The 14,477-nt window shown below is 39.2% G+C and overlaps 2 protein-coding genes across 3 annotated transcripts in view; one reads left to right on the top strand and one right to left on the bottom strand.

The window, feature by feature from the left end:
- The window catches only part of IRAG1 (inositol 1,4,5-triphosphate receptor associated 1), a 250,917-nt gene extending 250,406 nt beyond the window's left edge, over positions 1-511 (bottom strand). Inside the window, exon 1 of one of the 2 annotated variants that reach the window (XM_071217846.1) lies at positions 412-511. The gene's annotated coding sequence lies outside the window, so the exon portion shown is untranslated. Of the gene's footprint in view, positions 1-271 lie in introns of both variants that reach the window. The other variant, XM_058305750.1, reaches the window with a different exon arrangement.
- CTR9 (CTR9 homolog, Paf1/RNA polymerase II complex component) overlaps positions 428-14,477 on the top strand; it is a 30,734-nt gene continuing 16,684 nt past the window's right edge. Inside the window, exons 1-6 of the mRNA XM_004458451.4 lie at positions 428-762; positions 1,975-2,073; positions 4,019-4,258; positions 4,762-4,879; positions 5,136-5,225; positions 12,902-13,050. Of these exons, the coding sequence (XP_004458508.1) occupies positions 718-762; positions 1,975-2,073; positions 4,019-4,258; positions 4,762-4,879; positions 5,136-5,225; positions 12,902-13,050 (741 nt within the window). The 5' untranslated portion in view covers positions 428-717. The remainder of the gene's footprint in view (positions 763-1,974; positions 2,074-4,018; positions 4,259-4,761; positions 4,880-5,135; positions 5,226-12,901; positions 13,051-14,477) is intronic.

Raw genomic sequence — 14,477 nt, 5'->3', positions numbered from 1 at the left:
CTAGCGGATCCTCTTATATAGTTCAAACAGCTTTTTTTAAAAAAAAGATGAAATACATGACCCATTGCAGTGATCACAGGATTCATTGTACCATTTACATTTAAACCAGCCACAAAGGCATCACAGGTGTGACTCACACATAAAAGGTTGAGGAATAAATAATTAAATTATTCAGGGCAGGAGCCGCCTGCCCACTCCACAGAAGCCAAATCCGGAGCTCAGAGGCGGAGTCTAGGGCTCAGGATGAGCGCAAAGTAATCAGAGGTCCCACCTCACTCAGCGGCTCCGGCTGGGTCGTCGCCCCGCCCACTTTAGAGGGCTTTTACACCTGCTCACGCCTGTGTTAGGCTCAGACTCAGAAGTGTCAGGCTCTCCGAAGCGCTGTAAGCACTCGGCCCACCTACAACCCACCCGCGAACGAATGCCACCGAGCGATCGCCCAAAAGGGGTAAATTCCGGAACCAAAGGCGGAGCCAGCCATCGGACCCACCCTCCGGTGGAAAATCCTTCCGGGGCAGGGGGCGGGCCGCCGGAAGTGGCCGGACGGTATCCTCTGCTCGTTGTTTGAGCAGCTGAAGGGAGAGAGGAGACCGATCGCTGGAGGCGCCGCGGGGCTGCGGTCATAATCCGGGATAGAACCGCTACTAACCTCCAGGAGCGGGGATTACTGGCAGCGGAGCGCCGGGGCTGGACGCCCGCTCACCTTTTGATCTCATCATGTCGCGGGGCTCCATCGAGATTCCCCTCCGGGACACTGACGAGGTAAGTGTCCAGTATGGGGGAGGGAGAGAAGCTTGATTTGAAGGGTCCGCTTTCGGTCGACTTCGTTTTTTAAGCGAGAGCATCCTTCTACCCCAGGAGCCCAGGCCGATAACCCTTGCCAAAACTCTGGTCACTTTTTTCCCCAGTCCCTCCGTCCTCCCAAACTGGGAACACCCATGTTCCCGCAGCCTCGGGGTTAGTCCGAGGAGTTCTTAAAGTTCCCTTCAGCATGTTCGTATATGACAGTACTCAGCTCTTTTTCCTACCTTAGGGACTCAAGGGTGTGAGAGTGTCAGATGAACTGTAAAGTACCTAGCAGATTACAACGTTGATATCACCTAGGTCTATCTACTGCTCAGACTAGGTACCTTTTCCTGGGAAAATACAGAATTTCGCCCCTTCTCCCCGCTGAACTCGAATGTGTCACTAAGCGCTATTCCCACCGTACAGGGCACATAGCAAAATAATCTAATGTCCTATGGGGTTCTCATACTGAGATACGGATTATCTGGGTGTCTAAGAAGTTACAACTGTGTGCAGAAAGAATTAGCTCCTCTTCCCATCCCCTCATTCAGGACTGATCTATGGTTTGTCTAAGTAAAGCTCTCAGCATTGATGTTAGGTCTTAATGGACATTTCCTACTACTATTAAAATTTGTTTTCTTGAGCTATAATCCACATACCATAAAATGCAGGGTTTCAGTATTTTCACAAAGTTGTGTAACCATTACCACTATCTAATTCCAGAAATTTTCCCTGTTGCTTTTGTGCCCACATTTAGTAATGTCTGAAATAAATACTGCCTCCATGATTGATGCCTACAGTAGCATTCAACTTGGCATTGCCTTCAGATTGTGCTTTGCAAGTTGTAAGACATAAAGGCATCAGAGTCTCTGGAGTGCTTTCCTTACTTGGATTATATGTTAAGCAAGGTTTTTGGTTATTTTTGAGTAAGCGAAGCTTTTGTAGCATTGTATAGTTACAGTGATTTGGGGAAAACTAGCAGGGTCTATTTGCTTCTCTGTGCTTTTACTTTAATATTATAGTGTAACCTATTTCGTGTGTTCCATTAAACATTTCTTAAATGTAATCATTCAGTGAACACAACCCTTCGTATGTGCTTATGAATATATATGCAAGAAGAGCAACAAAGGAGAAATGTGATTTTTAAAAGAAAGAAAAGAAGATTGAAACCTATATTTTGTGTTATAGGTCATTGAACTTGACTTCGATCAGTTACCAGAAGGAGATGAAGTTATCAGTATTCTGAAACAGGAACACACACAACTGCACATATGGATTGCTTTAGCGGTCAGTATTCACAAAACACATTTTTTATTTGTTGACTAGGAAAATATGTTTTTTTTGCTTTCAGACATAGTAATAACCAGCTTGAGTGAATGATAATTTAACCATGGCATGTCCATGTAAGCTAATTTTCTTACATTTGTGGAACAAAGTCTAGTTTCATAAATGATGTGTTAATTTACTGGTAAATTAGTATACAGACAAAATTAATCTAAGCTGAAGAATATTCTATTGAGTATTTGATTATTTAGTGATTATTCGTTGAAGACAGGTTTATGGTTTATAAATAAATTAAGAAAAAGCAAGCTGCTACAATGTAAACATTACTAGTGAACATTGCTTCCCATAACAGTGAAACATTGCCCATAAAATATTCTAGAAAGTGATTAGTTTCCCAGGTTAACAACAAAAACTTTTTGGGGTGAAGATTATCTCGGGCATGAGGTTTTTGTCCTTATGCAGGGGACTGGAGAGTCTCAGGAAAATCACTACAGACACATTCCCCAGTACTAGCTGTGTAATGATTTTTCCTTTTTATGGAAATAGGGTATATAAATACTGTGATTATTATTCCCGAGCAAGTGTGCCACAGGATGAACTTCGATGTAAAGATAGGCAGACTCCTTATGTTTTCTTGGAGGATCAGAGAAGTTGATCTGGAACTAGGCTTGTATCAGTCAAACCTACTCTTAAGAGTTTCTCTGTTTTGGTTATGGATTTACAGAGAAGTATTTTCATTGACAGCTGTGCCTTACTGAGTTGAAGTGCCAAGTTTTCTGTCCTAAGAAGAAAAAGCCATTAATCCTTGCCATAACTTTTTTTTTTAAATAAGAAAGGAACTTGGATTTGTTTATTTTTAGTGCACATGCTTCCTTTAAGGGCACTTATACAAAAATTAGAATATTGGAGAATTAGCATGGCACCTGTGGTAGAATAATTTGGTGAAACACTGTCGGATATACACGTTGTTACAGAGGAAAGAATATAGGCTTTGGAATTAGAGAGGCCTTTGTTCAAATACCAACTTGGCTTCTAACTAGCTGTTTGATTTTAGGCAAATGATCTAACTTCTACACCTGTTTCTTCATTTAGAGTATGGGGATCTAAGTACATACGTAATAGATTGTACAGATTTGAGGTAATGTAGATGAAGTTGCTGGCATATGTGGCCATAGTACATGTTCAATAAACGATGGATATTCCTTTTATGATTTATAAATGAAACAGGCCCAGAGAAATTATTCCACATGCCCAAAGTGACAGATATTTTTTGTTAGCTCTAGAAACAGAAACCAAGTTTTCTGTCTGGAATTCTTAATATACGTCACATTAGATGTCGCTCTCTCTCAAGCTCTACTTGTTTAAAAGATTAGTTTAAAATCACTTTATTGCTAGGTAAGAACTAAGTTGGAAGCATTTGTAGTGATTTCAGTATTTTTAAAACAGCTTTTTTAAGGTGTAATGGACCTATAATAAACAGCACATATTTGAGTATATCCTTTGATAAGGTTTGACATGCAAAACCGTTGCCACAATCAAGATAATTAATATATCTGTGACACCCAAAATTTCCTTCCACCTCTTTCCCCAGTCCCAGTGATCAGCTTTTTTTCACCCAAGATTAATTTGCATGTTCTAGAATGTTATATTTAAACGGAATCTTACAGCGTATACTCTTTTGGTCTGACTTCTTCTCCTCAGCATAATTATTGTGAGGTTTATCCATGTCTTACCATGCATCATAGCTCTTTACTTTTTATTGGTGAGTAGTATCTGTTATGCAGCTGTCCTCAGCTTGTTTATCCATTCATCTGCTAATCGACATTTTAGTTGTTTACAGTTTTTGCAGCAACTATCTATTGCAAATCAACTGCTGTATATATCTGCGTACAAGCTTTTGTATGGATATATGCTTTAGTAATTCTAATTTGATCCTTTGCCTTTATAGCTGGAATACTACAAGCAAGGAAAAACAGAGGAGTTTGTAAAGTTGTTGGAAGCAGCACGTATAGATGGAAATTTGGACTATAGAGACCATGAAAAAGACCAGATGACTTGCTTGGATACATTGGCAGCCTACTATGTACAACAGGCTCGGAAGGAAAAGAATAAGGACAATAAGAAGGATCTTATTACACAGGCAACCCTGTTGTATACAATGGCTGATAAAATTATTATGTATGATCAGGTAAAATAAGTCACATTTCTTTGAATTTATGAAAGAAAAAAATACTACATGAAAGCAAAATGGACGTGATAAGCAACAAGATTATTTTTTAAATAATTTTCCTTAAAGGAATATAGTTGATATTAATAGTTGAAAAGAAGAGTTCCTTACTAAAATTGGAATTTTTTTGGTGCTTCAACAACTGTCACATGTAAAATGTTTTATCCACATATTGGATTAGTAATTCTAACATCTCCAATGGATTTCAACCAAATTTTAAGGAATTTGAACTTTTCAAGAATGTTGAAAAGATACAATAACAAGAATGTTATTGTTACAGGCACAGAAGACTTGCTTTTTAGGATAATTTCTCAATTTGTAATTAAGAATTGCATTTTGGAAGTTTAAACACATGACAGTTGTTAAAGGAATGTGCATGATGCTCATTTAATGTTGCACATTCATGTTAAGTTGTGATTGGTTCTTGGGAAAGGAAAGTCTAAAAGGATGCATTACTTTGTCAGAACCATTTGTTGGGAAGAGCCTGCTTCTGCCTACTTGAAGGTGACAAAATGGATCAAGCTGATGCACAGTTTCATTTTGTACTGAACCAGTCTCCAAATAATATTCCAGCTCTTCTTGGTAAGCAAGTTGTGGAACTCTATCAAGAATCTGTAAACAATCTCTTCAGACAATCCAGACTATTCTAATTATTATGTTATAGATAAATAAAATCAGAATTCTCTTTATTGGCATAAATTAATATAGCCTTGTAGAAAACAAATTTTTGTATAAAATCATGTCACTAAAAGGTATATTTAAGTGAGTTAGTATAAAGCGTATTAGACTTGTGTACTTTAACGAAACAGTGCATGCTTATTTTAAACTATCATTACAGGTAAAGCTTGCATTTCATTCAACAAGAAGGATTACAGAGGAGCTCTTGCTTATTATAAGAAGGCATTGCGTACTAATCCAGGATGCCCAGGTAAGTGAATAACTCTTATTTTAGGTCTAAGGTGTGTATGAACCAACATCAAATACCAAATATTGGACAACCAGCAAGATGGCAGCAGAGTAAGGAGCTCCTAGAGTCAGCTCCTGCTACAGGGCAGTTAGCAAACACCCTGAGCTCTCTGGAGCTAGCTGATGCACCTGTTTGGGGGCTCCAGGAAACCAGAAGAGCATTCTGCAAAGTCTTTGAAGGAATGGAAGGAGGAGACTTCCCCTTCTACAGAGAAGACTTGTAAGTAGAGTGCTCCATGCTGTGGAGGCCAGTGCCCAATCTCCACTGGAGGTACAAGTCGCTTCAGGAGCTGTTCTGAGGCTGGGATTGAAAACTCCACTTCCCCAAAATGGGGGAGGAAGAGACAGTTGGACACCAGTTTCAGCTATTGATGAGGAAACTCAGTGGGCTACAGTATAATCGTGAAAATAGCTAAAGCTTGAGCCTGTTCAAGTCAGAAGAGGCCAGGAGCTGCCATCTTAACTCCATGCCTGGCATGAGGAGAAGCGGGGTGGACTGAAGATCCCAGTGCTGGTGGGAACCAGCTTCTTCCCATCCAGATCATATTGCAGGTCTACCCTGAGCTATTGATGAGGAAACTCAGTGGGCTACAGTATAATCGTGAAAATGGCTAAAGCTTGAGCCTGTCCAAGTCAGAAGAGGCCAGGAGCTGCCATCTTAACTCCATGCCTGGCATGAGGGGAAGCGGGGTGGACTGAAAATCCCAGTGCTGGTGGGAACCAGCTCCTTCCCATCCAGATCATATTGCAGGTCTAGCCTAGACCCCAGTGCCACCTCCAGGAGAGAGGAAGCTGTGGGGGACCTTTGCCAGTCTCTGGGAAATTACTGGCCAAGCTGTGGAGGCTGGTGATCATCCTACTCTGGTGGCATGAGCTGCCCCAGGAGCTGTTATGTGACAGGAATTGGAAGCTGTATTTCCCAGGAACAGAGGAGGAGGAGACGGTTGGCTGCTGATTTTGGCTACTGATTGGTAGACTTGGCTGGCTAAGAGGTAACCCTGGGAACAGGGGGGTGTGAGCCCACCCGAGTCAGAAAGAGGCCATAACTGCCATTCTGACTCCGTCCCCAGCCTGAGGAGAAGCTGGGCTGACTGAAACTTTTAAGTGTGAACAGGAACCAGTTTCTTTCACGCAGATCAGCCTCCAGCCTTCCTAGGCTTCAGCCCCACCTCTGGCAGGGAGGAGGCTGAGGAGTCCTGCACCAGCCTATATAGGTAACTGCAGGGAACTTTGGCTGGCATAGACTGAAAAATCAGAAGTCTACCAGGGCAACTGCCGTCATCTTGGACCCACACTACATAGGTTGCTGCCCACACATGCAGCTCCATCCCTGCCCTAGGCAGGGGAGAAAGGGATGTGAAGCTTCATCAGTCTCTGGGCAACTACAGGCTAGGCCTACATGGCTTGGATTATTCCACATAGCTGTGACTCTGTCCCTACCCCTGGCAAAGGAGAAAGTTGGAAGAAGCTTCATTGGTCACTGGCACAATGAGGGCAGCTTGAGCCTCCACAGCATACAGCACCAACTACATGCTTGGCTCCTACTGCACAACCGGCTAGGGAGAAACGATAGGAAGCCCTAAACTATAGAGAAAAACCGCACCCAGAATAAATACTCTAGGAAGCCAGATGCGAAGACACCAACCAAAAATAACAATCCACACCAAGAAACAGGAAGCCATGGCCCAGTTAAAGGAACAAGATAAGCTTCCAGAGGACATAAAAGAGTTGAGACAACTAATTATAGATGTTCAAACAAATCTCCTTAACAAATTCAATGAGATGGCTAAAGAGATTAAGGATATTAAGACGACACTGGATGAGTACAAAGAATTTGAAAGCTTACATAGAAAAATAGCAGTTCTTATGGGAATGAAAGGTGCAATCAAATTTAAAAAACATTGGAATCATATAATAGCAGATTTAAGAAGGCAGAAGAAAGGATTGATGAGCTTGAAGAAGAAATGGTCTCTGAAAGTGAACATACAAAAGAACAAATGAGGGAAACGGACTTGGCCCAGTGGTTACGGCGTCTGTCTACCACATGGGAGGGCCGCGGTTCAAACCCCAGACCTCCTTGACCCGTGTGGAGCTGGCCTATGCGCAGTGCTGATGCGCGCCAGGAGTGCCGTGCCACTCAGGGGTGTCCCCCACGTAGGGGAGCCCCACGCACAAGGAGTGAGCCCGTGAGGAGAGCCACCCAGCGCGAAAGAGAGTGCAGCCTGCCCAGGAATGGCGCCGCCCACACTTCCCATACCGCTGACGACAACAGAAGCAGACAAAGAAACAAGACGCAGCAAATAGACACCGAGAACAGACAACCAGGGGAGGGAGGGGGAGTGGTGGGGAGGGGGAGTTAAATAAAATAAATAAATCTTTAAAAACAAAAAACAAAAGAACAAATGAAAATAAGAATGGAAAAAATTGAACAAAGTCTCAGGGAACTAAATGACAGAAAAGACTTGCAAATATACATGTCATGGGCGTCCCAGAAGGAGAAGAGAAGGAAAAGGGGCAGAAGGAATATTTAAAGAAATGTTAGAAAATTCCCCAAGCCTATTGAAGGACATAGATATCCCTGTCCAAGAAGCACAATGTACTCCCATCCAAAAAAATCCAAATAGACCAACTCCAAGACACATACTTATCAGAATGTCAAAGGCCAAAGACAGAATTCTGAGAGCAGCAAAGAGAAAAGCAATGCATAACATATAAGGGATATCCAATAAGATTAAGTACTGATTTCTCACCAGAAACCATGGAGGCAAGACAACAGTAGTATGATATATTTAAGATACTACAAGAGAAAAACTTCCAGCCAAGAATCTTATATCCAGCAAGACTGTCTTTCAAAAATGAGGGGGAAATTAGAATATTCACAGATAAATAGAAACTGAGAGAATTTCTAAGCAAGAGACCAGATTTTCAGGAAATACTAAAGGGTGTGCTAGAGCCTGAAAAGAAAAGACGGGAGAGAGGGGCCTGAGAGACAGTCTAGAAATGAAGATTATATGAATAAAAGTAACTAAAAGTGTCAAAAGAATGGTGAAAATAAAATATGACAGATAAAACTCAAAATAGGAATGAACTTAAGCAATGATGTAGAGCATTTGTATTCAGAAAACTGCAACTCAATGTTAAAACAAATCAAAAAAGCCCTAAATAATGGGAAGAACATTCCATGCTCATGGATTGGAAGACTAAATATCATTAAGATGTCAATTCTACTCAAATTGCTATGCAGATTTAATGCCACCCTGATAAAAATAACCCAGCATTAAAGAAAAAATTGAAAACACAATCATTAAATTCATTTGGAAGGATAAGGAATCCTGAAGATCCGGAAACATCATAAAAAGAAAAGTGAACCCTCATGTCCAGACTTTAAATCATAATACCTACCGATAGTGGTAAAAACAACATGGTACTGGCCTAAAGACAGACACAATAGACCAATGGAACCAAATTTATGGTTCAGAAACAGACCCTCACAGGTATGGTCAAGTGATTTTTGACTAGCCTGTCAAACTCACACAGCTCAGGCAGAACAATCCATTCCTCAAATGGTGCTGAAAAAATTGGACATCCATAGCTGAAAGAAGGAAAGAGGAACCCTGTCTCACACTTTATCTAAAAATTAACTCAAAATGGATCAAAAAACTAAAAATAAAAGCAAGAACCATAAAACTTCTAGAAGAAATTATTGGAAAATTTCTTCAAGACCTAGTGGTAGGTGGTGGATCCTTAAAGGAGATAAGAGAAGGACTGAGTGGACTACTAGTGTTTAATATATATAGAAGTTTTAATTAGTTTTACTGTAAAAGTGTGGAAATGTATAGAGTGGATGATAACACACTGAGTAACAGCTAGTTTATAAATGGGGATGTGACTGAAAATGGTAGTCTAGTTATGTAAATGCCAATTGATAGAATGCTTGAGAATAACCTAGGAACTGGATAGCACAGTAAACCAGGAGATAGGTGAGAATTTTGGTTAATGGTACAGATGCAAGGGTGTCCTTTGTTAGTTAGAACAAATGTATATCACTACTGCAGGATGCTGGGAATGTGGAGAAGCATGGGAAAAATACAGCTGGAGTGACCTATGGACTGTGGTTAGTAATAATAATATTCTTGTATCTATGCAAATGATGTACTGTGTTGATACTGAGGCAGTATGGAAAATGTGAGCCAAATGTACACTATGGACATGGTAACAATCAGATGATATTATTTTATCTGTAGCATATGACACACCACATTGTGGTGTGTTGATGGAGGAGTGTTATTTGGGAATTCTGCACATGTGCATGATTGTTTTGTAAGTTTACAACTTCTGTCATAAAAAATATATTTGAAAAATAATAGGGCGGGTTGGGGGAAAAACATACCAAATGTAGATAAGGACTATGATTAGTAGTAAGATTTTGACAGTGTTTTTTCATAGTTTGTAACAAACATCTCATGACAATGCAAGGTGTTGGGGGAGGGTTGATGTATGGGACCCCTGTATGATGTTATGCATATTTGCTTTGTAAGTGCACAACTTTTACTATACACTTAATTGTTTATGTATGTTCATATATAAATTATATAAAGATAATAATCAGAATGGTTAGGGGAAAACTACTTTGTTTAGTAGTAATATTTTGACAGTGCTCTTTAATCAGTAGTTTAAAAAGTTTAAAACCAATGCAAGTTATTGGTGGTAGGGTGAGATGTTATATTTGTTTGATGTCATATATGTTTGGTTTGTAAGTTCACAACTATTACACACTTATTGTTTATATATGTTTATGTATGAGTGATATACTTCAATAAATTTTTAAAAAACATTGATTTAGGAGTTGCTTATGAAGTTAATTTTGAATAGATACTATAGGATTATTGACATGGCAAAACTTAGATTCTTATTTTTAATTCTATATTTGAATTAAAGCTGGATAGTAGATCATATTATAATCTTTTTGCACTATCCAAAATCTTTCCAAAATCTCAGTCATTTAATAGATTTTTTTGAGCACCAACTATGAACAAACAAGAGACAAATTTTATTTTCTTATTTATTTTCTAATGGGGAAGATAGGCAATAAGGTAAAAACAGTAATATATATGTCATGTTTGATACTGATAAGGGCTAAGGAGAAAAATAGAAAAGGGATGTGAGAAATGTCAGAGGGGTGCTTAGAAAGAATGACCAGGGAAAGCATCTCTGAAAAGGTAACTAAGAAATAAAAAGGACTAAGCCATGCAGATATAGAGAAGATTATTCCCAAAGAGAACCGATAGGAGGTACACAGGTTTGAAAGAAAAGAATGTGCTTGGCTAGAGAGGACAGTGAGGGGTCCAGTGTTTAAGGAATGGAGATAGAGCAATTAGGGGAAGGTAGTAAGAAATGAAGTAAAAAATATACCTATGGACCAGTTGTGTAGGGCCTCATAGATTATTATAAGGACTTCAGCTTTTACTCTAAGGTAGGACGCCACTGGGGAGCTTTGATCTGAGGAGGAACATGATCTGACTTAATATTTAAAAGGATCACACAAGCTTCCAGATTGAGACTAAAATGGAAGTCAGGAGCAAGGGCAGAAGTCAGGAGATGAAGTAGAAGACTTTTGCAGTCATGCAGGTCAAAAATGATTGTGGCTTAGACTAAAGTGGTAGTAGTGGACATTGTAAGTGGTCAGATTCTATATTTTGAAGGGAGAGTTGATGGTTAGATGTGTGTGTGAGACAGGCATTAAAGGTAACTCATATAAGCAATTGGAAGAGTGGGGTTATGGTTTACTTAATCTGGAAAATAGCGTAAGAGGTACTGGTGTTAAACATGAAAAGTTTAATATGCCATCCCAGGGTCCACAGGATGGAGGAATAGAGTATGGATTAGAGTGGACTTTCTGATAGTCTATGGAACTATTGTGATTAGTAATGGAAGAAACTGTAGCATTGATGTGGAGAAAGTGGTCACGGTAGCTGCTGAGGGTAGGGAGAGGAAAGAAGAGATATGATGTGTGGGCATTTTCAGGACTTGGAGTTGTCCTGGATGGTACTGCAGGAACAGATGCTGGACATTGTATGTCCTCCCATGGCCCACTGGGTGGATTGGGGGAGAGTGTAAACTACAATGTAAATCATTATCCATGTGGTGCAGCAGTGGTCCAAAATGTATTCACCAAATGCAATGAATGTCCCACAATGATGAAAGAGGTTGTTGAGGTGGGAAGGAGTGGGGTGAGGGGAGTGGGGGATATATGGGGTCCTCTTATGTTTTTTGAATGTAACATTTTTTAAAAAGAGGAAAAAAAAGATAACATTATAGCCAATCATTAAAAAATTAAATAAATGGAGGGGGTTCTGAAAGGCTCAAGTTCAGGGAAGATGGTTGGATGAATTAATTAATTTGGAAGTCATCAATATATAGATGGTCTGTAAAGCCACGATACTGTATAAGGTCATCAGGGGAGTGAGCATAGATAAAAAAGAGGTTCAAGAATGGAACCTTGATGTACTCGTGATATTGAGAGGTCAGAAAAATGAGTAGAAATCAGCAGAGGAACATGAGAAGGAGCAATCCAGAGATATAGGAGGAAAACATGGGAAGTGCAATGTCCTTGAAATCAAATGTACAGTATTTCCAGGACAGAATATCAAGCAGTATCAAATTTTGTTTTTAGGCCAAGTAAAATTAAGACTGAGAATTAATGATTATATTTAAGACTCTAGAAATCATTAATGATCTTGATAAAAGTGGTCTAACTGGAATAATAGGGATAAAATCCTCCTTGGAATAGAATGAAGAGAAATTAGGAGGAAAAATATTGGAGGTAGCAATTTGAATGATCTCTCAAGGAATGCTATCTAGGGAAGAACAAGAATGGGTAGACAACTGGCAAGGTAAATAGGATCAGAAGTTTTCTGGGTTTTTTCCTTTCTTTTTGTTTTTTGTTTTTTAAAGATGGGAGAATGTGTGTTGATGAGAATGATCTAGTAGAACAGGAAACATTTATGATTTGGGAAAAATAGGGCATGGTTGCTAGAAGAGTAGTAACTATGAGTAGATGAGAGGGAATAGGACCTAGTGACCAGTGGAAGGGTTGGCCTTACCTAGGAATATGATTGTCTTTTGGCATGGCCTTGAAATCAGATTGCATTTATAAGCAGAGCTCTGAGAAGAGTAACAGTTTGAGCTTGTCACTACGTATAAAGCTTTTAATGGAACTTTTAGTTCTCTGTTAAAAAACTGCTCTTCAGGGAATGGATAAAGCTCAGTGATTGAGTGCCTGCTTCCCATGTATGAGGTCTGGGGTTCAATCCCTGGTACCTTCTAAAAAAAATTTGCTCTTCAAAAATGAGGTATTGAAGGTATAGTTTAAGAGGGGGTATTGGAAAACAATGCTAGTATATAGTGTTTTGTCCTACGGTAAAAAAGGAACTCACGATTGGAAAAGCGTGGGGAGGGGTATGATTTAATGTCCAGTAAACTGAGTTTGTGGTATAAGCAAAAGACTTTAGTGTACTTATACTGTGGTTAATTCAAATCTTTTGTGCCTTTTGGAGAAGGGTTCAACGTTTTTCTTGAATTTGAACGCTTAAAGTGCCCTAGTTCAGCAGGTTGAATGACTAAGACTTTTTTTTTAAGCGGAAGTTCGTTTAGGAATGGGCCATTGCTTTGTGAAGCTTAACAAACTGGAAAAAGCTCGTCTGGCATTCAGCAGAGCCCTGGAACTCAATTCCAAATGTGTGGGAGCATTAGTTGGACTAGCTGTTCTAGAACTCAACAATAAAGAGGTATGTATGTGAAAACATTATGTAGTTCCTGACTGATTTGTCAGGACTATAGTGCTTTATCTAAAACCCGTGAGGCCAAATATGTTTTAGAAATCAAGATTTCAGATTATAGAAAGGTAATATTCATGTACTGCCTAATATCTGACACTCCAGTGGAATCTTGGGCAGCACCCTAAAACTGAACTAATATTTCTGTGGCATAATGAATGACTGTTTATAGCCTTGCATTTCAGGTAAAGTTGTTCCACCAAATGAGTCCTCTCCAAGATTATTTAAAAAAAAAAAAAAGACTTTTAAGACATTTTGGATTTCAGAATCTTAGATAAGGGATTGTAGACCTGTATAATCTGTATATCAAATTGGAAAGCTTTCAGTTGCAAGTAACAAAAAACACACAACAGTGATTTAAACCTTAACTTTAATTTTTAAATTTTTATTTACTGAACTAGCCATTTAAAGTCTTGGGTTTGGCACTTCAGTGTCATCATGGGCCCAAGCTTTTATGTCTCTTTTCCCTTAATATGAAGTCTTTGTTCCTCATATCTGCCACCTAATAGTCAGAAGATGGAGACTGCATCTCCAGGCATCATGTTATTTTATGAGCTTTGTAAGGAGGAAGGAAAGGGAAAGGATAGAAGGCTTTCTCTTAGAAAAACTCTATCTTATACTGAAAAGGAAGCGCTCCATCATGCTTCCCCTTAGATGTGATTGTCCAGAATCAGGTTACCAGAGTTTCTCAGCACTCTTGACTTTAAAATTTTTTTATTGTGGCAACATATATACAATATAAAATTTCAGTGGTATTAATTACATTCACAGTGTTGTTATCCATCACCACTCTTTAATTCCAGAACATTTTCATCATCCCCAAAAGAATCCCCATAACTATTATTAGTCATTCTCTATTCCCTCCTTCCCCTAAACTCTTCCCCTAAATTCAGACAGAATTTGCCTATTCTGAATTTGCCTATTCTGGACATTTCATGTAAATGAAATCGTACAATATTTGTCCTTTTTTGTCTGGCTTATTTCATTCAACATGCCGTCCTCAAGGTCCATGCTTGTTATGGCATGTATCAACTTCATTCCTTTTTATAGCTGAGTAATAGTCCATTGTGTTAATATAATACATTTTGTTTATCCATTCATCTGTCAGTGGATACTTGGGTTACCTTCACCTTTTGCCTATTGTGAATAATGATACTATGAATATTGGTATACAAATAACTGTTCAAATTCTTGCTTCCAGCTCTTTTGGATATGTATCTAGAAATGGAATACTGCCAATTTTACATTCCTACCAGCAGTGTACAGATGTTCCTATTTTTCTGCATCCTTGCCAACCCATGTTATTTTCTGTTTTTAAATAATAACATTCTAGTAGATGTGAAGTGGTACGGTTGACATTTGGGGCCAAATAATTCCTG

Source organism: Dasypus novemcinctus, chromosome 10 (assembly GCF_030445035.2).
Source record: "Dasypus novemcinctus isolate mDasNov1 chromosome 10, mDasNov1.1.hap2, whole genome shotgun sequence".
Lineage (NCBI taxonomy): Eukaryota > Metazoa > Chordata > Mammalia > Cingulata > Dasypodidae > Dasypus > Dasypus novemcinctus.
This window is presented reverse-complemented; position numbering and strand designations above follow the sequence as displayed.